The 27,683-nt window shown below is 41.9% G+C and overlaps 1 protein-coding gene and 1 long non-coding RNA gene across 3 annotated transcripts in view; one reads left to right on the top strand and one right to left on the bottom strand.

The window, feature by feature from the left end:
* ARHGEF38 (Rho guanine nucleotide exchange factor 38) overlaps positions 1–27,683 on the top strand; it is a 39,381-nt gene that overhangs the window by 6,918 nt on the left and 4,780 nt on the right. The window contains exons 2-12 of the mRNA XM_038135079.1: positions 4,090–4,289; positions 6,755–6,878; positions 11,178–11,325; positions 14,327–14,344; positions 18,347–18,546; positions 19,038–19,171; positions 20,870–20,974; positions 22,154–22,276; positions 24,038–24,358; positions 26,159–26,299; positions 27,485–27,683. Coding sequence (XP_037991007.1) covers positions 4,090–4,289; positions 6,755–6,878; positions 11,178–11,325; positions 14,327–14,344; positions 18,347–18,546; positions 19,038–19,171; positions 20,870–20,974; positions 22,154–22,276; positions 24,038–24,358; positions 26,159–26,299; positions 27,485–27,683 — 1,713 coding nt within the window. The remainder of the gene's footprint in view (positions 1–4,089; positions 4,290–6,754; positions 6,879–11,177; positions 11,326–14,326; positions 14,345–18,346; positions 18,547–19,037; positions 19,172–20,869; positions 20,975–22,153; positions 22,277–24,037; positions 24,359–26,158; positions 26,300–27,484) is intronic.
* Positions 1,376–27,627, bottom strand: LOC119700275. 2 transcript variants are annotated; one of them, XR_005256725.1, is made up of 3 exons: positions 27,297–27,627; positions 25,319–25,421; positions 1,376–1,426 (listed from the first exon to the last, which is right to left on the bottom strand). It is a non-coding gene; the product is annotated as an uncharacterized LOC119700275 (long non-coding RNA). The 2 variants fall into 2 exon arrangements; XR_005256724.1 differs by lacking the exon at positions 1,376–1,426 and adding an exon at positions 21,023–21,954.

Genomic DNA, 27,683 nt, shown 5'->3' with positions numbered 1-27,683 from the left:
AAAAAAAAAAAACTTTAGAAACTGCTTTATTTTAGAAAATTAGTCATCCTGTTGAAAGTTATTCATAGAGCTTTTAATTGATACATCAAGCAAGCAGCTGACTTTTGATACATCAGAGCAGTGAGCAGCAAACTTTTGATACATTAAGCGAGCAAGCAGCAAACTTTTTGATACACCAAGGAGCCAGCCAATGAACTTTGTGAAGTGGATGTGACAATTGCCTCTCTCAAAACCCTCTAAAAGCAAACGCCTAAGCTGTCACTGGGGGCTGCGCTGCAAAAATCGCCACAGTGCTGGAATCTTTGCTGTCTGTGCTGTCCTTCGCTGTCCTGGCTGCTCCAATGAGGCTGCCCATGCTCCCCATCCCGCTCTGGTCCTGCTGCTGTGGCGCTGCTCCCTCGCTGGCTCACTGGACTGCTCTCGGAGAGACTTCATCGGAGAGAGACCCACTGCACCCGCGCGGATCTCCCCCATCACACTCTATAAGCCAGCGCTGGACCCATGGTGGTGGTAACCCCTTTCCTGTGCTTCTTGTAATTATTCTGGCATTCTCCTACTCTTCTGATTTCCAGATTTTCTCATCCCTTTCAGGTATGTTTAGAGCCTGGTTCTTTTCTGCAGTTGTGGATTGAGGCAAACCTGCCTCTCCTTCCTTTAAGCAGATTGAAGCAGTCCCCCAGTACCTGCCCTGGGCCTAGAAGAGAGCTGCTGCATTTGCACATTGCAAGCTCTGTTCCTCCATGCTCTCACCACATTGTGGGATGTCTCCATCTGGGGGACATCTTTAGACTTCACACTTGCAAGAAATTGTTTTTGTAAGATATGTGGCTTCTTTGTCCTTGTCATCACATAATGAACCTCTTGTTTCGTGCAACTAGAGCTGTGTACTTCAATGCACAGTTGAAAACCTAAGTCATCTCCAAAGGAGTGTCCTCCAGAAAGGCAACTCCTGCAGATAGCTGGCATCACAAAAGCATTGATTACAAACATTGCCTTCTAACTTTTTTTCTTATGTCTAGTAAAAGTACCAGTTAGTTTTTTTGTAAACTGGGCTTAAGATGCAATGGTTTAACAATCTATTCAACAGACTATTTTTTCATTTTTCTATACCTGGTATCTCTGAGGACAAATGAGTCAAATTCTTACTGTAGCAGTTAATCCTCAGCGATGTCTTTTCCTGCTAATCCTCTCTTCAACTGTTCCAGGGCTGGTACACATTACCAGGTAGAAATGAGTCTGATTATATTCCAGATATGCTCTCACTGTTTGTGCATTCATTAAACTTGCACTTATTCCACAAGGATTTCAGTAAACTACTAATGTTCTCAAACTGGTCAAAAGCAATCAGCTGAACATGAAATCATACGTTTTGGCTGTAATCATCACTTCAAGACCTTGCTGTTGCATTCTATAGAGACAGATATGCCTGAAAAGAAAAAGTGAACATACTGAGTGAAAATGGAAAATTATATTGCATTTAACTAAAGGAAACATTTATTAAAAACATGTTTTCTATAAGGAAATAGCATCTAACTGATCATTCTCATGATTACTTCTTCCTGTTGGGAATAATTTTTCTTTCCCGGCATTATTATCTATCATGCAATAATGATAATAGATGAGCCCTGACATAATTCAAGAATCAAATTTGATCAGGGCTATCTAATGACACAAACTGAAAGAACAGCCTCTCAAGGGATTGTGACTTCCAGCCTGAAGTGAAATACAGTGGCTTTATTTTGCTCATATAATGGCCTCCCCAGCCACCATTATAAAAGATTAGAAAGTTTTTTTATACAGCATCTTGTGTTTACCTTAAAATTCCATCTGATACCATAACATCTGTGTCTGAGACAAAACTACACTTCTGCGGTCTTCCTCTCTGTGCTTTCTCAGGAGTTGCCCGAACTCTTCATGCAGAGTTACATGCATGCAAACAGTTTTACACCCGATCTTAAGAAAAGTCCTGGTTTTGGTGCAAAAGTGAAATAGAAATGGATTGTTCATATGGTTCCTTGTGAATTTATAAATGTGGTTATGTACTGTAAGTTTTTAGAAGAAAAAGTACCTGCTGCTTTAGTATGTCAGCAGCAGGCAAGGTGGTCCCGTTCTGCAACCCTAGCAGTAAATTTCTCTGAGGGAGTTGTGAGGGCAGAGTCTGTAATATTCAGCACCTTTGGTGGATGAGCTCTGCAGCAGTGCAAACTCTTGTGCAATTCATGCACTCACACCAGCACAAACTCATCAGGGCAAGGTTAAGCCTAAAATTCTTTTGATAGCCAAGGCCCTTGCAGAGGAGAGACATTCTCTTCATGTTTCTGTTTCATTGTCTCTGTACAAACTTGAGGACAAAATGTTCATGCCTGTGCTATACACAAACTTCAAGGCTAAAATCTCCAAGCTGAAAAGTGTATCTAAATACAAAAAAGTTTGAGAAAACAGCTCCCCTACTCCTCTGCCTTCCATTCCCCCACCCAGGTCTGTTTAGGTTCTTGGCCCCCACTGTTTCAAACTAGTGGTGTAGAGACAGAGGTGCTGTCCCAAAACCAGCTATTTAAAACTATCTGTGGTCACATCAGTCTTACTTGAAAACCTGGTGGGAGAGTCATTAATAAAAAAACCTGTCCTTTCTGAGTATCAGTGGGCAGCATAATTGTGGAAGGTATGGGTGAAGATGATACATTTGATTTATTGTATTCTACACCTCTTGTTGTAAGATGGCTCAAAGCCCTCTGTCCTGAAGGCTGCTTGGCTCCCACAGGTCCAGCTGTGGGCTATCCTCTAGCCCCTTGGCTGGTGTTGTACAGGCCAGTTGCGCTGCTCAATGCTCACTGGAGTGCTCATGACCATACCCTTAACAATGAATTCAAATAACTGCAATATCATCAGTGAGCAAAGCACCTGATACTGCTTTTTATTACCTCCTTCAGTACAGTCTGTACAAGAAGCTGACTTGAAGGTGTAGCAGTCTGATTGTCAGCAGAGATTCCCATCCTTTGCTGCTGAGCCATAAAAGCCGGGGCTGTCAAAGTGATGCAGACTTGAGCACGCTAATGATATGTCCATCTTTGTTGGTACTCTGCACCATCTTGTGGCTAGCAGAAAAACACCAGAATGGCCTCTGAAATCTTCCGCTTGGGCCTTTTTTGGTTTTGTTTTTGGGTTTTGTGTGTGTGTTTCTTAATGAAAAATATGGATTGTCAGTGCCTGTTTTACAGCTGACATGGATCTCTGCAGGCTGGCTTACAGATCAGCAAGTGGGAAGACTGTCATTAAAGATAAATAGGTAGTGTGCAGGTCCTGTAATGTACATAAATTACCCTTCTGTAGAAGAGTCACTTGCATTTTCTTGTATTTGAAACAAATCAGATATCCTAGGTGTTAAGTACTGAAAAACAGTGAAGAATATCCTAATCCCAATGATCTCTGTTTGAAGAAATGGTTGTTATTGATCATTAAAGGTTTTCTCATATTCTCCTTGAATTCCTTTGTCTCCTTCAAAAAATTGTTTTTAAACAGAGCTGGAGGATACACCATCATTGTTAGTAACATTGTCTTCACTTGAAAGTTTGTCATCCAGTACTTGCAGTCCTCAATTTCCCATGAACAGACTCAATGTTACATTGTACAGAACAAAGGTTATTATTGTGAAGCTTTTTTATGGTAAACAGCCTTTTTCTTTCACAGGAACACATTTTTTTCCATCCTCAAAATCATAATAGATGTCAGACCACGACTGTTTTCAAAGGAGTAGAAGGGCATCAGCTATCCTGGAATTTCAGTGTGACAAGAATTAGACTCTCCTGTGCTCCATAGAAAATTTCTGCCCGATACCAAACATCTAAACCAGAGGAGCCGGTGATGGGTTATCCCCTTAATGCCAAATGGATGAGTTGCTTTGGCATACCCCTGTCCACTTTTAGAAGAAGGAGATGGGATGACCCTCAGTCTGATTTGGGTTTGCCATTTCTTATGCTTCTTTTCCTGCTTGCCACGGCCATTTGTCCACCACCCACAGTCATGCAGGGCAAGCTGGGTGAGCATGTGGAATTATGACGCTCCTCACCAATCTCTTCCTTTTTTTACCAGAAAAAATGGCTCCGCAGGCAGTGTCCTCAACCCCTGCCACCCCGCCGCAGGAGGACAAACAAGAAGAAGAAGAAGTCAGGCGACGCATGATGGCCAGGAGGGTGAAAATCATTGCAGAACTCTTGCAGACGGAGAAAGACTATATCAGCGACCTGGATCTCTGCATCAAGGAAGTGATTCAGCCCCTGAGAAACATGCAGGTGAGTGCTGGGGGCGGAGGATGAGGCGGTGATGCCAAGGTCTCAGCTCAGCCACATTCTGCTTGCAGACAATCTCCGTGCAAGCACTAGTGTCAGCACGAGAGTGACATGGTGCTGGGAGCAGGTCTGGAGCCAGCGCTCTGGGACGTGATGTGTCAGGGCTCTGGTGAGGAGCGTGGAAGGTCAGATATGCTCCTGACCACTTGTGCTGAACTTGCATAAAGCCTGCATCGAGGTACTTGTCCAGAGGTCAGCTTGGATATTATATCCCTGCCTATGGGCTGCAGCAGCAGCTTCCAGATCTCCTTTCTGCTCTGTAGTTATAACCCTTGTTACGTGCCACGGCAGATGTTTACTGGTACCTCAAAATGAAGTGTTTTTCCACAGTAGAGACTGGAATGGCCTGAACCTCTGCATCAATGCTAAATTCAATTGTTAAGATAACTTTATCCATCCTGTCAGACAGTTGTAGTGGATAAATACCATGCTTGACAGCCCAGTGAGGACTTGAGATATTTGTATTCCACACAAAAGAGGTACATTTAAGAAAGAAGGCTCATAAACTACCTTTCATGGAAAAGACCTTATTAGGCCAATGATACCTATTTTCTTTTTCAGCTGAGACTTCAAAGAGCACCTTTTCCTCAACAGTATTTCAATTTGTAGAAAAATGGTGCTGGAAATAGAGGAGTTGTCTAGAGAAAGATTTGTGTTTGTGAGGCCTGAATCATAGCATCCACAGAGGCTGCAGAAATGATATTTGCTGCAGAAATAGAATAAAAATAATTTTAAACAGACCTTAAACCACGTAATCTTTGTGTAGAATTTTGTATTAAACTGGTGACAAAATGCAGGTGCAGAGGCCAAAGTGCCTTTAGGTGACATTGGCAGTGCTTCTTAACCTGTGCTGCTAAAACTCCTGCAGGACATTTTTGCTTTCCTAAAACTCCGTCAGAATTTGCTCCAACCCATTCTCAGAAGAGCTGGCATCTGCTGACATAACTTTAAGGAGTTCTTGACTTCTTCTTCCTCTCTCACTCGTTCATCCACTTGGAAGTAGTCTCCACTTGACTTCCTCCCTAGCCTGGCCAGCACCAAGCAAGAGTATTCCCTGGTTGAACTTGCTGAGATTTTTGACAAATGTGCCGTGTTCTGTCACTCTTTTTCACCCAGCTGAAAACATTCTTTTTGATTCAGACCTTTGTCACTGTGTTAATGTGTGGAAGTGTCCATGCATGATGTAGTTCCAAATATTATGCAGACATGCGGGGGAGGAGGTCAGAAGTCCTAAGCTAGATGTATACAGGAAAAGTAATTTAGAGATTGTAACTGTCTTAATCTAATAACATCTGCATTTTTGAAAGGCTTTCAGGAATGTTATATGTTTTCAATGCTAGCTGTCCAATAAACTACCATATTGAAAAATTTTAATGTGTTTAGAAAATTGGTCTAGGCAATGGATCTGTTTCATATTTCCAAATGGATAAAACATGTTTTAGCCCCTATAATGCTTATAAAGAAATTAACTGCATCAGTACTGAAAGTGTATTTCTGATTTTGTTACAATAGCATGCAATTTGATCCTCCAGGCATCTGGTAAGCTGCTATGTAAATTAGCAATTCTCTTCCAAATGGAGAGGTAGGCTCAGAGAGTATTGATATGGGTGATGAAATTGGTCTTGTCTTTGTTCTCAGCATGAGCACATTACCACTAGTTATCTCCAATGATCCCCAAATAGTAACTATCGCCCTGCTGTGCAATGAGAAGTACATGTCCTGGAAATCTTTTACTTCCTCTAAAATGAGTAGGGACACAGAACCAAATTTTCTGTTGGTAGAAATTGATACAATTCACTGAAATCCATGTTGTGTGCCCAGTCTCTCTAAGAAGTTCTTTAGGTTGTATTAATATCCCGAATTAGAAATGTGTTTCTTTTAGTGGAAATTACATGATCATGACTTTGGATTTATAGGACAACTAACTTCAAATGGCACCAGCTATCTAGAAATCTTTGTACCTGGTAGCTGGCACCAAAGTGCCAAGCTCTCAGTTTACGTAGTGGCTGCTGATAGTGAGTGGTAATCAGGGAATCAAACCCACTGCCAACTATTGTTTTCCCCAACGGGAAAGTAAACAAACATTTCAAAGCCAGCTAAGGATCTTTTCTTTATTCAGATGATAATATTTATTTCCTTCCTAGGTAAAGAGTTTCAGATTAGGGATAGTTCAAAATAAGGTTACAAACACTTGATAACATGCACTTTGTCAACTGCGTCAACAATATTATACTAATGTGAAAATTGTGTATGTGTCCTTGAAGTCACGAGGATGTTTATATGAGGTTTTGCAGAAGTGGGGCTTCCTGGAGTGTTGAACACTCAGGGCATAGCAAAAGAAGCTGTGTAATACACAACGTCCTTCTTTATCCTTTGTCAGTAGCTGCTTAATATTTGTATTCCATTAGATTGCTCGCTTTGACGTGGATGGCTTGTTTAGCAACGTTGAATTGGTCCATCAGCTATCAGCCAAACTGCTGTCATTGTTGGAAGAAGCCACAACAGATGTGGAACCACCCATGCAAATAATCGGTATGTTTACTGTCCTCTTGAGTTCTACAAAGCTATGTGAAAGAATAAACATAACACTCTCCTGTCCTCTGCTCTCATCAGACTTAGCTAGTACCCCTCTCAGAGGCTGGCGTGCTAGAAGCTGTCCAAAATGACACAGGAAAAATGACATGTGAAACCTGTCCACTTGCTATACTGTACTTGTATGAGTATGATGCTTTTTTTTTTTCCCATCCATGTGTATGCTGAGGGGAAGGAAGGAGAAAATGGGTTTAGAATGAGTAAAACCTGTTGCAATGAATTATACAAATTACTGCTAAGATCCGTTTCATCTAGTTTGATATTGCCTACCTAAATCCATTTGTGCTGACTCAAACTCTTATTTTGCATACTCAGAGTTGTACCATTCAGGAAGAGCATTAAAAATTTTTGGAATAACAAGCACGTCAAACCCCAACCCACCCCAAACACTCTAAACATGTATCTACTGGTGATACAGTTCCTGTAAGAGGTGGTTAAATGTGCTTGCCAGGGGCATGGACAGTAGAGAAAGATGTAATGAATCTGAAGTTTGTGGGATTCTGTGTGGGAATGTCTGTAGGAAACACAAGTATTTTCAGCAAACAGGTTGGCCCTGGATATGTCACAACAGTCACAAGTTCTGCAGGTCAGATAATGAGCATTAAGGCTGTGATTCAAGTGACATTCTGGCACAGCTGGAGAGATTTAAGAAGTTACCAGCACACATCAGCTCTCCCCTGACTGCTTTGTCAGTGCAGAGGCACCTTAGAGAAAGCTACCTTAAGGGATCAGGTGAGAATTCTTAATTTGCTTCAGTGCAAAGTCAGACAGTTTAGTTTAAGAAATTAAACAATTCTGTTTAAAATACTTCCACCTGTGATTCAGAGGTCAAGAGGGGTTCTTTCTTTCCTAGCCTAACCACATACCACAAGTAATACCTTATAAAAAGTCTCCCTCTTCTCTCAAATAATCGGGTAAAACATATTGGTTGCCACTTTACTAAGAAACAGGATATTAAAGCATAAGAGGTTTGGGAAAAGTATTAATTCTAGCACGTCTCAATCTGGTTTGCCAAGGCAACAGCTTAACGTAGTTTGATGCGTCTGTGTTGTTTGGCAGTATTTCAGTAAAAGTGCATCATGATGACTCATACTCTTAATAAGCAATGTTCTATTCTAGCAGGAAGTGCCTTTCTCACAGCCAAGAGAATCATTCTATTAGTTCCCTGCCACATTCAGAAGTTAAGACAAACAATTTCATCCACCTATTAGGGTGTATTTCTCCAGAATGAGACAAAGCACCATGAAAATTCATGGGATCATTGATCACAGAGTTGGCTAACTTATGACAGGAAAAAGGTTGTCAAGTAAGGTGTGAGACATTCTTCCGAAGGCTGAGACAAAAATAGGGAGAATAATTGCATCACTATAAGCAGTAAGTTAGTAGGTTTATTGTCCTCTGAAAGTACATCAAAGTAATAATTTTGTTTTCAGGATCTTCAGTGTAAAAGTTGTTGAAGCCAGTCTACAGAAAAAGCACAGTCATCATATTCTGTCATGTTTAATGTAATTAAAAATCTTGTATTGAAGTATCTTACTTTGGAAGGCAAACCAGTCATGGTGAGGTTCAAAAGAACTGATAATTCACTGCTTTGAAAGCAAAACAATATGGTTGTTCATAGTCACGTCTTATTTTATTCTGTATTCTCCACATTTTATGCTATGTCCACATTGACAAGTGGTAATATCCAACAGGAGCAGACTTGCAGAGAGTTTCTGCTAAGGAGATGGTATCCACACTACACATTTTAAGAGGTCTTATTTCAGCTTGGCTGTAGCCTGTGCCTGTGGATTGAGATGCCCCTTATGGTTGGACTGTATAAGATGTGCCCTTGGAGTGTCTCTTCTGGTAATTATCATCCTCCAAGGGGTCCAGTTTGTATCACTGTGACTGCTCCACCACAAAGCCAAGGCATGGGAGATGAGGACTAATGAGTGTTTGGTTTCAAAACCCATCTCCTAATCTGAGCTAAAATAGGTTAAATACCTTTTGTATTTTGTAGTTCTTCCATGATTTTTTTTCTCCTCTCTGTTCTGGGTACATATTCTTCATATTCCTCTGTGTATGGAGGAATATGAAGACTTAGCTTTAGCTATTAGATTTCTTCCTCCCTCTCCTACTGCTGTCTGTACTGGAAGCACCACTGAGAGCAACATGGAGAAACTGCTCTGTTACTCAAGTCTTCCTCCTAGGAATTTCTCTTTGAGACTGATGACCAGCTCCAGAAGAGGCCTCAAGGAGCTTTGCATCTCTCAGAGTATTTTTAAAGCTGTGCCAAATACAATGTGGTTTTGGTTCATAAAGCAAGCTCCCACAGTGAAATGCCCAAAACTCATCTGATTTGGTCCATACAGCTCAGAACCAAGACAGGCTTTAGGTTTTAGAAATCCATCTGCTGTTAAAAGGCCATGTTCATGAAATCAGCACATGATTTTTCTCAAAATTGAGCATCAATGGAAGTATCTGTCACTGTGGCACAATACTTCAGTGAACAGAAGTTGCCCAGTTCTTTCCTTTTGGAGAAGCTAATTTTCAGCCTGTAGTATACATTGAAATGAACTGTAAGGCTACATTGCACTTTTCCTACTGAGAAGGTGACCACACTTGAGGGCTTAGCATAATACAGACTGCGCTAAGCACTTGGAGCTCTGCTTAATGTTAGTGCAAATTGTGAGAGCTCATGATCTCTAGAATTGGGTGCCAAGCATGCGGGATCAAGGTTAAGGCTTGTTAAGGTTTCCCCTTAGGTTGTTGGCTAATAAAGACCTGTATGGAGTTCATGGGAAAGCCAGGATGCAATGTGCATTGTTAGCCATCAGCATTAGCAGTAAGCACAAGGCAGAGAAGACAGCTAAACAGCATTTAACTGTAGGATGCTGGTGCTTTTCTGACTGTGCCCTTACAGTAACTAAAATGTACTGTGGTGGTCTTAGCTCCTCATTGTTTTTTCCCTTATTTGCACCCTGAAACCAACATGCATTAGACAGCCCGGTTAACCTTCGCTGCTAGGGCAGAAAACCCAGGGCTGTGTTACTGTGGTAACTGAATCATTTTTCACTTTAAGATGGAGCAGTTCAATGCAATGTATTATGGAACAGCACACTCTGGTCAGGATGAAACACGCAGGATGCCTGACAGCTCAGCGCTTGCTCTGTGAATGAATAGAGAGCTCCCAATTAATGCAGTGTTCAGCTTTTAACTTTAATAGTCGTTGCTGTAACTCAACAGGAATGTTTATAAACATCTATTTGGACTGGTTGCTGCATAGCTATAATTTTCAGTAAATGCCCGACAGGAGTTTTCAGCATTGCTGTTGTTTATTATATGCATTTCCAAAGATGCTGATCGGGGGGCTGCTGCATAAGTGGGTAAGAACTGAACTAATATCTCAGCAGAAGAGATGAAGCATGCTGTCCCTGCTCAGATTTCTTACATACACAGAAACAGACACAAGAGTTTTAGGCTGAGAGAATTAGGCTCCAGAAGTAAATGGGAAATGAGTGTAGGACTACTTTAGTGCCTCTAAAATTCCCAACTGTTTTTTATGGGAAAATGGTGGTGTGGAGGACTGGAAATGGAGGTGTTCTCCCTCTTCAGCTCTATACAAACCTAGATATTTTAGAAAAATGGCTGTAATCCATGGTGGTTTTATTTAATTAGGGGAGGGTTGGAGGTTTTTCTTCTGTCGTGTGGAGAAAATTCTCTATTCTAGGTCATAACAATTGCCATTTCAAGGTTTTGCAAAACAGATAAAATTGAAATGGCTAATGGAAGATAGAGTCATTATTCCTGTTATTACCCATTTAAGTTCATATTCATGAAAAAAAGTCAAAAGGAAAACTAACAGGCTTACATTCATCCTTCCTGCCAGCCCATGACACAAAAATGGTCTCCCATTATTAGTTAAGCTCTCCTGTGTGTTTTCCAACGAAGGGGCATTAAGCTGGGGCAGTGAATTAGGAGGTTGTGTTTGAAGGGGTGTGAGGTATAGAGATTTCATGCTTTTCCCCTGAGGGAATTTTTGTGCATTAACACTGATATAATGGTGCCTGCCTATGACAAAGATGAGCAGCTGAGAAATACATGTAATAAATAATGCACATAAACACGCAAGATCATTTCTAAGGGAAGCAAAGTGGAAGCCAGCCTTTTTAGCTCACGGCTAATGTGGTGGAATAATAAAACTCCTTCTGAGATGCTGTTGTCTGACTTGACATGCTTTGTTTTTCTCCTTAACAGGGGAAGTGTTCTTGCAGATTAAAGGCCCACTAGAAGACACATATAAAATCTATTGCTATCACCATGATGATGCACACACCATGCTGGAATACTATGAAAAGGATGAAGAACTGAAGCAGCATTTAAGAGACTGTGTACAGTCCTTAAAGTAAGATCTTTTCAAATGATGATTTCCGTCCATAGTCAGTTGCCTGGCAGGGAACATTTTAAATGGATGTAGATGAAAGGTCCCCTGTAAATCCGGAGTTTTATAAGGCTTGCTGGGAGCTCTGGCTTATGCTGCTTTCATGAAAAGATGACAAGCCAGGGGCCATGATTAGATTTTTTTTTCTCTCTAAGATGGCCAAAAATAGCACAAGAAAGGTTCTCTTTCCTTAGTTTCAGTGCCCCATACTGGCAAAAAAAAAAAAAAAAATTGCTGCATCATATCATGGGCTAATAGGAACACCTTTTCCAGCTCCCAGGAGACTTGCTGCCCCCTGTCTTCAGCAAGTCTGCTCCTTGAATTGGAACAGGCTGTTATGGAGCTACTCAAGTGCACTGGCAGCTGCGGGCTGCTGCTACAAGGCCCCAGGATCTGGAGCTGCTGTGTGGTTCCCAACTCCTCATGATGGGGGTATCTGAGAGGAAACAGTGGTGGAGCAAGCTGCCAGCTCCCACCAGAGGGAGGTGCTTTGTGCCATTGGCTCCAATGCCAGCCCCTCAGGAAAATGTGTAGAGAACTGGGGATGTTGCCAAATAATGGATCCATCTGTCTTCCAGCACAGCTTCCTCCTGCAGATAGTGGCAGGGACCAGCTCATCCACTCCATGGAGAGTGCTTCTCTTCCCACTCATAAATCCCCTTGCCCCTCACTTTTTCAAAAGCATCACACAGAGCTGTCAGGAGGGAACATGCCACAGATTCTGACCAGAGGTCTGGCACCAGCTCCAGGAAAGGCCCATGCTGCACACTTGTAGGAGAGATGTAAAGTTATCACAAATGAAGGAGTGTACATCAGCAACAGATATTTCAACCACACCTTAATTTGTGATTGGTCTGCAGAGATCTGTTAAGGCTTAGGAGATGGGAAGTATGTCCAAGTGAAATTTGGAAAGAGTGGCAAAGGAAAATATTAATAACATTAAAAGAGAAATGTTTGCTTTGAAGACGGGTTATGTTGAAAATGAAGCTTATCTTGTGCAACATGTTTGGCTCTTAAATATATAACAAAGTATATGTGCAGGGTTCTCAAGTTTTAGCTACCCTGGAAGTTGAAAGAAATAAATTTTCATATAAACTCAGGCCTTCAGGCTAATAGATGGCCAGGTACTTTCCCTAAGTGGGTGTTTTGGGGCTGATGCCTACAATAATCTTTCCTGACTAATCAAGAGAAGCCACTGCTGTCATTCATTTACCATGCTGCTGAAACAAAGGGACATAGAAAGAAATAAAGACAAAAAATTACATCCATGTACATCCTAGGGTGGATGTTGCCACTTGTATTCCAGAGCCAGCAAGAGGTGCTCCTGCTCCTAAATCACAGCTGGGCTTTGTGAAGAGAAAGGGTATTTTGTGCTGAGCCACTGAAGCCTTTGCTAGCAGGAAGTGACAAGGACTTCCTTACAATGAAGCCTTGTTTTGCCCTATTCTTTCCTGATTAGCCTTTAAACAGGAACCAAACATAAAAGCACTGGTGTGTGTTTATTATGTAGTGATTTTTCCCAGTGCCTAAAGATTGCAGTCAATTCAACTATTAAGACCTGAAAGTGCATGATGAGATTCAGAACTGTGGTCATCTAAAACTTTCTACCCATTGGAGAATATTTGCCCTAGGAAGAAAACTGTGCAGGATTGTTACCAAATAAGTTACAGGCTGTTTTCCATTGTGAGACATAACAAATGTGGGGGCTGCTGCTGACTATCTTTGAAAAATGTTTACTTGTTAAATAGTTTTTCTTTTCCCTTGGAAAGAATATTGTTCCACTTTAAAAAATCTTAAATGAGCTGACATTAGTAGGGGCTTCTGTTCCTCCACTGAGTAATATCTGACATGTGAAAAACAAGTTCTATATCAGGAGCAATTTGAGAGTGGCACTCTGCACATCTGTACAGACAAATCAGATTTAATTAGCTATGTTGAGATTCCTGTTCCTTTTGACTGAAGAGGAAAAAAATCCATCCCAAAATGTAGGTGTCTGCATTGGAGACATGTGCAAATCCAATTTCTGTAGAGTCCCATGTTTCAGCAGTGATTATGCAAACTGGGGATGTTGTTTGCTAGCCTAGCCAAAGAAATGCAGCTGGTAAAAATGAAAGGATGCTGGCAGCTACCTGCTCAGCTTTCAGCCTGAAGTAGCTTGGTCAACTATTACAGGGGCAGAGGCACGTCACAAGCACACAAAATGCTGACAGTGCAGAAGCAATGAAAGCAGCAGCTTCCAGATGCTCAGCTAGGCACTGGTGGGCCAGGAGATAAGAGTGCAGGCAGTCAAAAAAGTGTGGCTGAGGATGTGATGTCAGGAAAGCCTGATGCAGAGATGGAGACATTTGGGTCTCTTGCATTTGAGTGTATTCATACCATAAGAAAACATTCTATGCACGAGTTTGCAAACTGCAATTTTAAGTCCCTGATGCTTTTGGTATATGTATCAACACCATCCTACTCTGGAGAGGTTTCAGTTGATGTGTGGGCTTCAAAAAACTTCACAGCTTCATGGACTCTACACCCTAAAAGGCTGAAATGTATTATTTTTCTTTTAAAAATACATTTCTGTTTAAAGAGAGCAGACAGATGTATGTAAAGTGTAAGAATGACCTTTAGTTTTACTTTTTGTATTAATAGCTTGATGTTACCTACAATTGTTAGCAGAGTGATCCAAACTTCCTTCTCTAACAGTGTGAGGACAAGGCTGGGTCTCACAGCCAAAGCCAGGTTTCTGACAATCCTTTCTCATTTGGGGCTGTCTGTTCAAGAAGTTACAGGGTCAGATTCACCAGTACTCTCTGGCTGCCTTGTGCAGTTCTGCTGACACATAGCAGCCATAAACTTAAGTTATCTTGCCAGTTATGGCTACCCTGGGTCACTGAAGTGTATCTGAGAATACCTGGTCTGCATAAATCCTTTTAGGAAGAGTCTAATGCATGTTTTGTTTTCTTTTCTTTTGCAGAAAGAGATATGAAGAAGAGTAAGTACTATGCCTTTTTTCACATGTAAAATAATCTTTAAAGTATCTTTGATTTATTTTTAGTATGTTTAGAGCTGTACAGGTGGAAATTTTAAGAACACAAGCCTTTTGTGTAACCTGGAGGATTTTCCAGAACATATGCAGAATGCTCTGAGGTTTGCAAGAGTGTTTGTCAACAGCATAGTGTCAGTCTTTGAAATCCAATTTCCTGCTACAATTTTAGCAAGCCTTCAGATAAAGCTATTTCTAAGCTGACAACCCCTTCAGTAGCCCTATGTGAGAAGCCCACCTTAGGATCTTCCCCTGACAGTGGCTGGAAGAACATCAGAAAAGAACAAGATCATTGCAACTTAGCCAGAAAAGTCCCCCAGCCACTGATGAGCTGTGCTTAAGGGACTTCTGTGCCATATGTGACATCTTTGAAAAGCTGTGAAGGAGAATTTCTCACAGCTGCAGTTTCTGGACATCCAGCATGTTGGCTGCCTTGAAATGCAGCACTGCCTGTCGTTACCTGCAGTGAGAGGTCAGAGGAGGGGTTGTCTGAACTGAAGAGAAAGATTACAACCCCAGACAAAATGTTAGGAGAAAGGAGGAGCAAGTGTGGTCTGTACTGGCAGAAGAGGAACAGACCTCAAGTCAAGTCAGAGAATTTGTTATTCAGTCAGTCAATTGCACGTTATACCTATGATCTGCAAAAAATACACTCTGAAAGACTTGTATGTTGAAACTTTACTTTTGGAGGTTTCAAGCTTTTGTCTGTGATAGGAAATCGTTTCTTTGCAGTTTGTTTCGATAAGGGATATTCCTGTGTACTCCTGTCCCACAAGGAGTGTGGCTCCAAGAGATACAAAATATCCAGAAGGTCACAATATGATCATGCGAGGCAGCAACACATACAGAAATCACACAAGACTGGCTGTTCTGCCTTGTGCAACCCTAATAGATATGAATGTCTGGTTTTCTCCTTCAGTTTCCAGTGGAGTGTAGGAGACAACTCACTTTCTGAGTTTAAAAGGACTCTCACAAAGCTGTGCAGAATGCAATGAGCAGGTTTAGCTGTGGGACCCTCCCTGAGCTTGGCTACCTCACCGGCAGGGCACTCAAGAAGACCCATCACCTGCAACTCAGAGGTTGCAGAGTTGCAACAGCCCTTGGGCAGGACTGCGCCCAAAAACCTGATTACTCTTGAACTGGAAAATACAGCATAACTCCCCCCAAATGGTCTGTGATGTTGCTGCTCCCAGACTGCTTTTCATTCAAGCATGATCAAGAAAACAATTGCATAAATACCAGACAGTGCTGCCCTTTGCTAGCAGCTCAATAGGTTAAATTCTGCTCAACAACTGTGCAGCCTCACTGAATTCCCTGGGTTTGCTTGGGAGACTTATGGCACAGTGAATTATTTGCCCTACATGTCTTATACTAAAATAAAGGCATGCATAGTAGACCATGGAGCCCAAGATTCTGAGTCCTGCTGCAGCCCGATTCCCGCTCACCATCTCAGAACTGGCAGCTGCAAATCACACCAGCCTCAGCCCGGCTGCACCATGCTGCTTGTCATGTTTGCCACTGGACCAAGCTGCCTTGCAGTGAGAGCAAATGAAACGAAATCCTGCCTCACCTGCCTTTGTGTAGCTCACCACCACGGGCTTTTTAAGCAAGTGGGAATGTGTCTGCATCAGCGACTTTGTTTTGTTGGGAGGCAGGAGGCAGGCTGTGCCGTGGAGCTCAGTTTGCCAGTACTGCAGTTTGCCAGCTGCATTTACTGCAGCGCTATGGTAATAATTTGCTGTGAGATTAGTACAGTTACATGTGACTTAGAGTACTTGCTAAATTCAAAATAACGTGGGGGGAAGGCTGAAGTAGCATCACAAATGAATTATTAACTTAATTTTCTGCACAATAGATGCCACAAGGCGTTACTCTCCTGCTTGAGTGGTGTGGCAAGGCCGCGTCCTGCCCAGCAGCCAGTGGGTCCTAACAGGGTGCGCTGCAAATGGGACTGTCCAGGGAGAGTGGCTATCTCAGCTAATCTTGCTGGGGAGAATTAGATGAGTCAAACTTTGTGGCATTTAGTGCCCCAGGGAGTCATTATCTTATAACAAACCTGCTATCTCTCACACCATATTGCAAGACTGTGTCATGCAGATACCAAACAGAGGGCTGTTTATCACTTGGGCAGCTGTCCAAAGTGCAACTATATAAAGAGAAGACACTTGAAGATTTTTCCATTCATGAGGCAGCTTTTATAGATTTGCATTCATAGGGCTTTTCAGAGAAAACAATAACAATTTAAGATTTTTTTTTCATTATTGCTGCCAGAAGCTGAAAGAAGGAAAAACAGCTCTCTATTTAATGTAAGATGGAGGGGAAATGAGGGGGATTGAAATGATGAGAATGTTTCAGGACATGAGGAAGCCTTAAAAGGCATCTACTGTTAATTTTTTTCATGCAGAACTTTTTTACAGATAATGCCTGTTTGAGAGAGATGGTTTAAATATGCAGATGTCTCTTCTCAAAGGCATTCAAATTGTTAGTTAATTAGTCAGCAAGTGAGGATTGGCTCTTGTACTTTTTACACATATAAAAGTAGGAATGAAGGCTTTTTTTTTTTCTTTTACGCTTTCTGTTGCACAAAACAATAGATGTCAGCCTGCAAAACCATGTGGCTGTTCCCTATTTTTTGTACTTTCCTTCCACATTGTGTTATTTCATCTTTCCATATGCAAAAATCCTTCTTTGTCTACCCTTAACTCCTGCATAGTTAATGTCAGAAAACCTTTTCTGCTCCAAAAGAGCCTTTTTGGCCATGGAAAATGGAAAGCTTGCTCTGTTTTATTGCCTTCCACACTGTCACCAGGAGCTCATGTTTAGTGTCAATGGAGAGGTGCCCGGTAGCTGGTGCTGGAGCTGTGCCTGGTTTGCTGAGGATTGTGCTGTCATGAGGGGAGGCTGTGGACATGTCTGTCCTGCTGCTGGAACCTCAGCAGTGGCTGGCCCTGGTCTTGGCCACCTGATGTTACCCGTTCTGGGGACACCCCATGTTTCTACCCACCACACGGAAGGTAATGAAGGCACACGTGGTTCAGTCCTTTCCTGTTTCCTTTGAGGCTGTTGTGGCAGCCCACAAACTGCACAGCCTCTCCCATTCCAGCCTGGAGAGCGTAAGCAAAGTCTGGAGCAGGGCTGGAGCGTGAGTTCAGCTGGCTCAAGAGCTCAGGGGGGCCTTCATGGCCTGAGCCACTTGAATGCCTGGGGATGCTGCTCTGCTGCCCCTGCCCAGCCAGTGGGGATTGAGCCTAGAGCCACGGAGCATCCTTGTGCCCAGGCTGGAAGCTGGGACTGTCCTGCTCTCATCCTTCTTGCCACCCTGGCCAGTTGCCTGCTTTGTCTTTATGTAAAGGAGTCTTCCAGCAGGTTGGATCAAGCCTGTTTGGATATCCCGTGTGTTCAACATTTCCCAGGCCAGATTTGGTTCCCTTTGGAAGCTGAGGCACCATTAGAAATAGCTGACTGGCAGCCAGCAAAGAAAAACCGCAGGTGAAAGGCTGTAAAGCTTCAGGGTCTCTGTGCCAAGTCAGGGGTGTTGTGAGAAGGGATGCACTGTGAACAGGCATCCCAGTTACCCACAGCGTGGAGATGTTGCAGTTTGAAGCCTGAGGGCTCAGAGCAGGATGTAACAGCCCTGCTCTCACACGCATTTCTCAAACTTCCTGTTATTTGTTCTTCCACCTACATCTCCCTTCCTGGGTTTTGTGATGTGTGAGTTATAGCACATGCACCTTTAGACTGAGTGGGATGGTTTCAGAGCTAATGTCTGCTAAGTTTTGAAAACAGAGAATTCAGAGACCTGGGGTGTATTTCCCATTGAGGGGGTGACAGCAGGGTTTCGTTTACAACACGCCTGTTCCCTCACAGATGTATCTTATTTTTTGACTTGAGTGGTAATTGCAATTCAAGGAATTTCTAATTTTGTGACAATTATTTTGGTGTCAATTACAGAGGAAAGCCAAATCTAATGGACCTGGGATCCCTATTGATCAAACCAGTGCAACGGCTGATGAAATATCCCTTGTTACTCCGTGAGCTCTTGAACTCAACTCCTGCTTCTCACCCTGACCACGAGGCACTACAAAATGCCCTTTTTGCTATGAAAAACATTAATGTGAACATCAATGAACTTAAAAGGAGGAAAGATTTAGGTAAGAACAGAGCACAGAATGTTCTTTCTTTGTAGGTTTGGGCTGGCCATTACGAGACATATTTCAGCTCAGATATTTCACTGTATAAATTTTAGCTGGTGCCACCCAAGTTGTGTAATACATTGAGTTTCAAGAGGGTAACAATGCCCTAATGTCCCTTGTCCTCAGCCAGCCTGACTGGTAACTCCAATATGAAAACAGGGAAAGAATTAATGTTATAGTGTCTGTAATGCAGTTGCAAACACTGATAATAATTAAGATGCAGTAAAAGCAATATTTTTTTTTAGATTTGCCAGGTGGAAGCCCTAACTTCACTCTTCCCAAGGTTAGTGTTGATAGTGGGGTTTTCATCCTCTTGAGCATTTTCACACGAGATTACCCTAAATGACATCAAAGTGTCTGCTCTCAAATGGTTTCATATTTGTGTGCCTGTCCCTGTGAAAAGTCCTGCGAATACAGACTATTGATGTAATGAAATTCTCTGTCTGCAGTGCTGAAGTATAGGAAGAATGATGATGATGAAACCCTTAAAGAAAAGTTTTCCCGACTGAATATTCACTCCATTAGCAAGAAATCCAAGAGGGTCACCAGCCATCTGAAAATACTGACGAGGGGAGAACCTCAGGTACTTACTCATCCAACTGCAGATTTGCATTGACAGCTTCAGTTCTGCTTTTGCACAGAGTGTTTTTCAAAACGTGTTGGAAATGGAGTTTGTGGTGCTGCTTTTTTTCCTACCTAATTTATAACGTCACTTTCTGACTGTCACAGAAGACAGGAAAGATTTTTGTGATTGAAATAGAAAATAATGTAATGTGTTCTCCGCCTTTTCCTTTTTCACACAAGAGTTTCTCAAACTTCTGATCTTCAGCAGAGAGGAAGTGAGAGGTAGTTTTGTGAAACTCACCCCAAGGTCAGCATTTTGCAGATACCCTGGCAATAATTATTGTCGGGGCTGAAAACGTGTTCAGTCCATCTTGCTCATGTTGTAGCATTAAGGTTTGGAATCCACCAAGGAAGATGAGCAATTCCTCTAATTAGGAAAGGCCACAGGGTTTGCCTCTACATGTGCAAAGACCTGGAACCCTCAAAACTACAAAGAACTCTGTGATGAGTCTGATGGGCGTTGGGCGGCCAAAAGTAAAATCCTCCTTCATAATTTCGAAGTTGTAATTCAAAACCTAGCAGGATAAACATTTTCAGGAAAGCTTAAATCGAAATCTCAAAGAAAATCAATTACAAATGACCTTGAAAGTGATATGCAGTGCACCTCACTGCATGAGATGGCTGATTATTCGAGGTCACTTGCCTTTCTAGATGTGACTTTACAAGATACATGTCATTTTTTCCTGGTTTGTTTTTTATCAGCGTTTCTCCTCTTTCTCTGATCCAAATCACCCACTTTTTTTTTTTTCTGCTCATTTATTTATACAGTGGAAATTTTTGTATTCAGAATGTGACAGACACTAGCAAGGCTATAAAATCAGAGAAAAAGGGAATTAAATTTGATTAAGAGGATATGTGATTTTTCTTTTCCCTTTTGTTTTCTTTAGAAACTTCTAGTTTATGTTTTTTTGGTTTTGTTTCTAATTAAGCTTTAAACATTTGAGGATCATTTTAGTATCAGAATGCATCTGGTAGAGATTCAGCCGTCTCTCCTGCTTAATTAGACTGAGAAAGTTCCCAACTCACGTCTTGAAACACGCTGACACCCCCCCGGCAAAACCATTAAGACGTGACTTGAGATTTCTGAAGCCCCTGCAGGAAAAGACGGGCAGAAATGACCGCGTTTTCAGGGCGGCATCAAGAACTTTCCCGAGGCCATCGGCGGCTGCCGGCGTTTCCAGAGGAAAGGCTGGCACGGCTCTGGGATAACAGCTCCACCTACAGCCGCCGTGCGGGAGAGCGCCCGGCAGCGCGGGTGCGGCCACCGCTCCCAAATACCCAGCCCACCTTTGCCTCCCAAATACCCAGCCCACCTTTGCCTCCAAAATACCCAGCCCACCTTTTCCTCCGCAATATCCATCCCACCTTTCCCCCCCCCATCCTTTCCTCAGGTGGGACAACAGCACACAGGAAAACGAAGTGTTTTGTCAGCCTTGTAGTAAAGCAACTCCCTGCTCCCACAAGGATTAAAAATGAAATTCTCTGCCGTGTTGCCCAGTGGTTTTGACTTTTCTTGAATTACAGCTTGGCAGAATTAGGGGTTGATCTGTTTTCAAAGGGAGGAGTTCAGGGATTTTTCTAGCAGTGCTCTGGATGTTTCTTTCATTAGCCAGGCTCCTTTGGGCTGCCAAAATAACATTGCAAATGTCTATTTTAGGTGAAAGATGGAACTTTTAATAAGGAAGAAAAGTTGTTTCAAAGTCTAGAGAAGACTGTGAAATTGTGTGTGAAGAACATTTCGCTCTGTTCACAACATCTCCAGGTGGGTACAGGCCCTTTTGCAATCTGTGGTCACAAATTTTGTCCGTAACCAGTTTGACACACATTTCTGCCACTGGCTGGGCAACCCCAAATTATTTATAAGCAGGGCTGTCTACATCAGAATATTAAATAAATAAGCTTTGCTGCCACTGCATTACTTAGCCCATGGCAAAGAAGTTTTGAAGCCCACACTTTTGCATTTTTCCCCTGACAGAGGGGAGACCCACAGGTGCAGAGAAGGTTCTGCCTGGTGGCACAGTCAGGACTTTCAATCTCTGTGTGAAGCTGTCACCCCCATCTGCTGCAGTGGAGGACCAAGTGAGATTGAATGAATCTTCTCATTAAAGATTGAAGAACTGAGCTGCAGCCACATGAATTAAAACATCCTAAAATACATATTCTGGATGGAAGGACTCCTTCCCTTTCCCCGTGTTTAGGTTGTGTTGAGGGTTAGCGTTAGATGTGCAGAGTGCTCGAGTTCTCTGAAATGTCTTTGCTTCAGCCCTCCTCTCCAGAGCTGAGGGTTGGCTTGTGATTTATCAACCTGCCCCTCCCATGGACTGCTTGCCAGCTTTGTAGATGGCATGAGCCTGTCCAAGTGTAAGTGTGCCCTAGCCAGGCAGGGAGGTTGTTTGGGAGAAAGGCAAGGTCAATAGCCAGCTGGCCAGGGCTCATGGCAAACGCACCGTGTTTGGTTCTGCAAACAGGGAAAGGCCAGGGAGCTCAGCCAACGAGGGCTGGTGCCTGGAATGCTGCTGACAGCTCCTTATCCAAATGGATCCACACTTCATTGAGATTTAAATTCTGAGTAACTGAAATACACCACTGTAGTCCTACTTAGTCCCCCAAAAGAGATTTTTGAGGATGCAAGGTAAGCTGGCTTCTTGCTGAGGAGTAGCTGAATTCCAGTGGCATATTCATTAGTTTAGGGCATAATTCTTTCAGTTGAACATTAACAGCTTGATTCCTAAGTAGTTTACACTGAAAATAGACAAAGCAGAGGAAAATATTATCACAATAAACAGCCTCACAATGACTGGAAACTGCACAACAACTGCACAGGTGTCAGAGATGGAAAATATTTCTGATTCCAGAAGTATTATTGAATAGCTGCATGAGTGAATGCAGCATATTAAAATGGATTGTAATAGTTTCATCTTCCTACCATCTTTTAATTTAGGATTCTATACGTCTGGCTGCCCAGAATATAATTGAGCTTCAGGAAATCCTGCAAGATAAAGATGACAACGTCAATGACTGTTCGGAAAAACAGACCAACACTGCAAATCCGTGTGAAGACTTTGTAAGTTAATGCAATGTCCAGTGTTACACAGCTATCTGTATGTCTGAGAAAACAGCTGTATGTGAGGAAGACTAGGAAAAAAAAGCAGCTCAGGAATCTGTTGGGAAAGATAAGTGGAGGTTTTGGTTGAATTTCTGTAGGAACTAAGATAAAATACAATATAAATGAATTGTATTTTCCTTAGAAGAACGAAAGAAAACCTGTCAAGCTAAATTCTTGGGTTTATATTAAAATCTTTGTGTTAAATTTGTATCACCTGAACAATTCTGTATTTGTTTCACCAGAACTTCAGAAAAGAGTAGCAGATTGTCGCCTTGCTACTTTTGTTACCAGCACTTGTGGTTTGAGTGACTTTTGTGACTGATATTGTGCTTATGTACTGTTAGCTCCTGGAATCACAGATCTGTAAAAATCTCAGATTCATTAACTGGAAAAAGGCCTCTCAGATCATCAAGTCCCAATAATAACATACAGCTGTCAAATCCTTCATATAGGGAAAACCATGAAAAATCCAAATATAGCCCATAGTAATTAATAAAGCAATTTTAAAAATAGTAATAGTTTTTCAACTAGTCTTCTGCTTTCAGAATTAAAATGAATTCTAATGCCTGGCTCTAATAAGATATTTAACTGTCTTTTCAAAATGGGATAGGCTGCTTATTCAAACAGCTGCTCAAGCTGGAAAAATAGAGAGGTGGAAGTGCATTTGTCAATAATGTATACCTTCTTCTCTCATTATATTTTTTGAAAATTTTCAGGGCAGAAATTCCCAGTAGCCTCTTTTTAAGAAATCAGGTCCAGCAGTTTGGAAGAATTGTTTTCTTAATGCATCAAAAATCGGTTCGCTAAACACAGCCCAGTTTTTCAGGTGGAAGTAAAATAGGAGCTATTTAGCCAGTGTACATCATCTTGGCCTTGGAGAGCAACTCTGGGGCTAAAAGGGATCTCTCCTCAACTCTGATATGTTTTTGAGAATGCAGAGGCAGCTGCTTTTTTATTCTCACATCCAACCCAACAACTTAATTCACACAGAATGTCCAAGAGCTTTAATACGATGATGAATTTCACTCACTACAAGCCTGTGCTTTATTTGAACAAATGACTTACAAAAATAAATTTTATTTCATGCAATATTAATCCCATGAGACAATTAGAGACTAATGGAAAAGTCTGAGGAAGACTGGTTTTTTTACCAGGTGTCTAATTTTGTTGATTACTAGAGATAAAACCAACAAGCATAACCTAATTTAATCAAATCAAGTGATTGTTTGTGTTTGCTTAAACAGGAATTGAGTTACAGCTGTTTCCAGGAGAGAGGAAAAAAAAAAGGAAAAAAAAAAGAAAAGCAGCTTTGAGAAAATTCAAGACTGCCACTTAATTATCTCATTGGCTTTAGACTGTATATTGATGTGGGCCTTCCAGCTAAGGAAATCCCAGTTTTATTTGACCACTTGACCAATCCTTGCTGTTTTCCCCCAGTGGCAGCTCCCTAGGGCAGTACCTGAGGCTGCATGCTCCAAGGGACCCCTGCCATTGGCAGACACCGTAAGCTGAAAAACTAACATCTAAAAAATTAACATCTCCCGTTATGAAGGAGATTCTAAATCATGCTGGACCCTGCTTGAAACTGCCTCTGGCAGCAAAGCTTTGTGAAGAGTGATTAACAGATTGCTTGATGGGTTGCCATCAGGCTCAGCCCCTTATGGCATCTGATGGACTGTAGGAATAAGGTAACGAGTGGGTCTGGTTTATACTTTCCAGATGGCTCAGCTGGACAAGCTTGTCTTGACTCCTCTCTCAGCACTGCAAGCCCTGTTTCCAGGCCCTCAGAAGCTCATCCAGAAGCGCTATGACAAGTTGTTGGACTACAACAGCTACATGCAGAGGTCTACTGGAGAAGAGCTGGAGCTGGCAAAGAAAGACTATGAGGCTCTAAATGCACAGCTAGTGGAAGAACTTCAGGTATTCAACAGAGCAGCCAAAAAGATCGTGTTGAACTGTCTACATTGCTTCATCACCCTCCTCAGGAATATTATGTTTGCAGCTCTTCAATCAAACTCTGCTGTCGTGGTGCCTGTTCCAGTAAGTACATTAGAAACAGGTGTAGGTGTGCCTTAATTTCTCTTTTCTTCTTTCTGTATACTTTGGCTAAAGTTAAGTAGGACACATATCTACAAAGCTACAGTGATTTACTGATTCTGTGACTTTGTTCTGCTGAGCAAAGTTAGATTTGGGTTTTTTTTTCTTTGCAAGCTCAGTACAGATTAAGTTCTTGAAATCAAAATGGTTTGGTTGGAAGGGATCTTAAAGACCATCTAGTTCCAATTCCCCTGCCATTAGCAAGGACACCTTCTACTAGAGCAGGTTGCTTAAAGCCCCATCCAACCTGACCTTTAAAGCTTCCAGGAATAAGGAACCCACAAATTTCTTGCAGAAGCCATTTCAGTGCCTCACCAGGGTCACAGTAAACCAATGTAAACCTGCCCTCTTTCAGTTTAAAGCCACTCCCCTTTGTCCTGTCACTACATGCCCTTGTAAAATGCCCTTCTCCAGCTTTCCTGTAGGCCCCCTTTATGTACTGAAGGCCACAGTAAAGTCACCCTGGAGTGAGTTTTGAGGAACTTCTGTTCTGAACTTTTGTCAGTCCTGGGTTTTTCATTGAGAATGATCCTAATGGAACTGTTCCTGCTGTTGCAGTGATAGTAATGGCAAGAGTATTACAGGGAGGCAAAAACAAGGCAGCTGCTAGCATATCTTAGCATGTACCCTGACTAGCCCAGAAAACACAGGAAATTATAAGAAAGTACATGAATAGCTCCTTTGCTGCTAGACTGCAGGGTCACAGATGACTGCAAAAGAGAAACAAGTTAGGAGATCTGATGAAATAGTTTTTATGAAAGTCAAGGTGCTTTAAAACCCAAATGTGATGCAGAAACTCCTGCAGATATCTCTCAGCAGTAATGAACAGCCTCACCTGGAGGACTTGAACTCCCTGAGAAACACAGCTGCAGCCACGCCTTCCACACATACAAATCCACTCACCTGAACAGTAGCAAGGCTGCTTGGGAAACACACTCTAGAAAGGCAATTCTGGAGTATTCCTTTACATCAAGGCTGGCACAGAGCACATTATAGTAAGGGGCAGCTGAAAAATTAAGCAAACAAGGTCTGGATCAAAACACAGAGCTAGGGTGTTTAATGGGAAAATTTAAGGATTTTTCTGCATGAAGAAGTTTCATCCCTGTAATTTGATGTTTTCATGTGTTGAAAGCTGTAGTTTTCTAACTACAGCTGTAGTTTTCTAACAAAGCTGTAGGGCATTGTTTTCTGTGAGGGTCTGGATACAAAATTACCTTCTTTTTCATTTTTTTCTGTTTACATCAGCAAATGCATTTGGTATTAGGCATATACGAAAATCACTTATTCAGTGCCACAGACAGAGACTCAGTTACCCAACAATTTCTAACCTGTTTGCAGCTCTCAGTTGCACAAACACACAGCTGTGGGATAAACTACTCCAAACCTTGCAGCACATTGGCCACTCTGATAGCTGCTGAGATGCCCATTTGCATGTGAAAGCAGGTGGCTCAGTAGCATAAATGCAATGCTCTTCATCACCATTTGGAATATTTTTAATGATTTAACTTCAATTTCTATGTCTTTTAAATGTAACAGCATCTATTAGAAACTTTCTTTAAGCAAAGACCTTTCTTCTCTTTACATCTTGTATGTACAGATTGCACTGCTTATGGGCTCTGCAGAAAATAGTCATAACTTGTCAGATTTCCTGACTCCTAGCACTCAGCAAATTAAATTAAATCTGCTCTCTCCAATCTCCCTACCATTTTGTACATGAGATCTAACCCACATTTGTGTTTGCAGCTGTCCTCCTCAAGCATCTGTGAAGTGCAGAATCAATTGATAGAGGAGGTTCACAAGCTGAATTTTGTAAAAGAAAACATCAGTACAATCTTTATTGAGAGAAAATCGAGCCTGGAAAAAAAGAAACCCGTTCCTTCTCTGGTGAGTACCATACATCCAGATTGTGTATGAAGCATCCTCTTTCGATCACTTTTGAAACAAATCCATTTTTATGCTTTGTCTCTCCATTTGGGCTTTGTCTCTCCACTGTGACTCTGAATCAGGTTGTTGGAGTAAAGTTTTCATTGACTGGTAACCTCTGAAGATTTTTCACTTTTTTCATGTTAATATCTTGAAAATCCACTTGAAATTACCTCAAATGGCCCTTAGGCCTTTTAGCACATGGTAAGGCTAAGGTATATGTAAACTTTGGTAACTTCTTTTGTTAAATACTCTTATAGTGCATCTTAGTCTTCTAATTCAGAATTTTTTCTTCCTTGTGCTCAGCCTTGGTTATGTGCACTGGTGTTTACACATATATGCACAAACATACACACCACAGCAGAAGATTCAGAAAATCCACCAGGAATTCTGCGTTCCCAATCTTATCAGGTGTTTCTGGAGGTTTTAGGAGTTTATATTTTACAGTAAAATAAGGATTTGGGTGCAGGTTTACAGGAGAAGCTGGGGTAGTTGTAGAATTCCTTTCAGCATCAGTGAAAGCACAGGTGCTCTTGCTTCTGTGGTATGTTAAGATCCCATTGATGTGCAGTATCCCCCTCCCTGCCCTCTAAACAAACCCTGAAATGAATATGCTTCCAGCAGGTAATGGCGTCTTGCCCTCATTTAGAGAGGTAATTTCACACAAAAAGCAGATATTTTGGGTACCACAGATTTTTTTTTTTTTTTTTTTTTTTTTTTGCCTAATGCCTTATTATACAAGTTGTTATGTGGCCTTAGCACACCTCAGCCCATTTTTTGGATTATGCTTTTTTTGTGATATTACACAGGAATACAAAGGTCATGGCTATGGAAAACCAATTAAACAGGAGAGAGTTCACCTACAGAGCACCACCTCTTTGAGAGCAGAGGACAGACTAAGAGGTCTTTAATTAGGGAAATTCCTACATTTCTTTAAAATCTGCCCTTTATTGCTCACCTGTTATTACAGCAGTGGGACAGGTTCTTCCTGCATATGCAGAGGAGATTTGGTCTCAGTGTTAAGTAACTCCTTGGTCTGTGAGTGAAAATGCTGGGTCAGTTGCCACATGCAGCATTTTTATCCAGATTTTTATCTGGAAATGGCCCCAGCATTACTGAGGATGAGTATCATCTGTTTGAATCCAGCTGGAGTCCCCACGGCAAACAGAGGAGCACAGGTCCAAGCTGCTGTCCATGTACAGCACCGAGTCGCTGTACCAGGCTAAGCGCAAGTGCAACGCCGCGCAGGAATTCGATATTGACTTGCATGAAGGAGAACTGGTGGCTGTTATGGAGCAAAAGGACCCCTTTGGAAGCACAAGCAGATGGCTTGTTGACACAGGAA

The sequence above is a fragment of the Motacilla alba genome, chromosome 4, assembly GCF_015832195.1.
Source record: "Motacilla alba alba isolate MOTALB_02 chromosome 4, Motacilla_alba_V1.0_pri, whole genome shotgun sequence".
Taxonomy (NCBI): Eukaryota; Metazoa; Chordata; class Aves; order Passeriformes; family Motacillidae; genus Motacilla; species Motacilla alba.
Note: the sequence above shows the minus strand (reverse complement) of the source record. Positions and strands in the feature narration are given on the sequence as shown.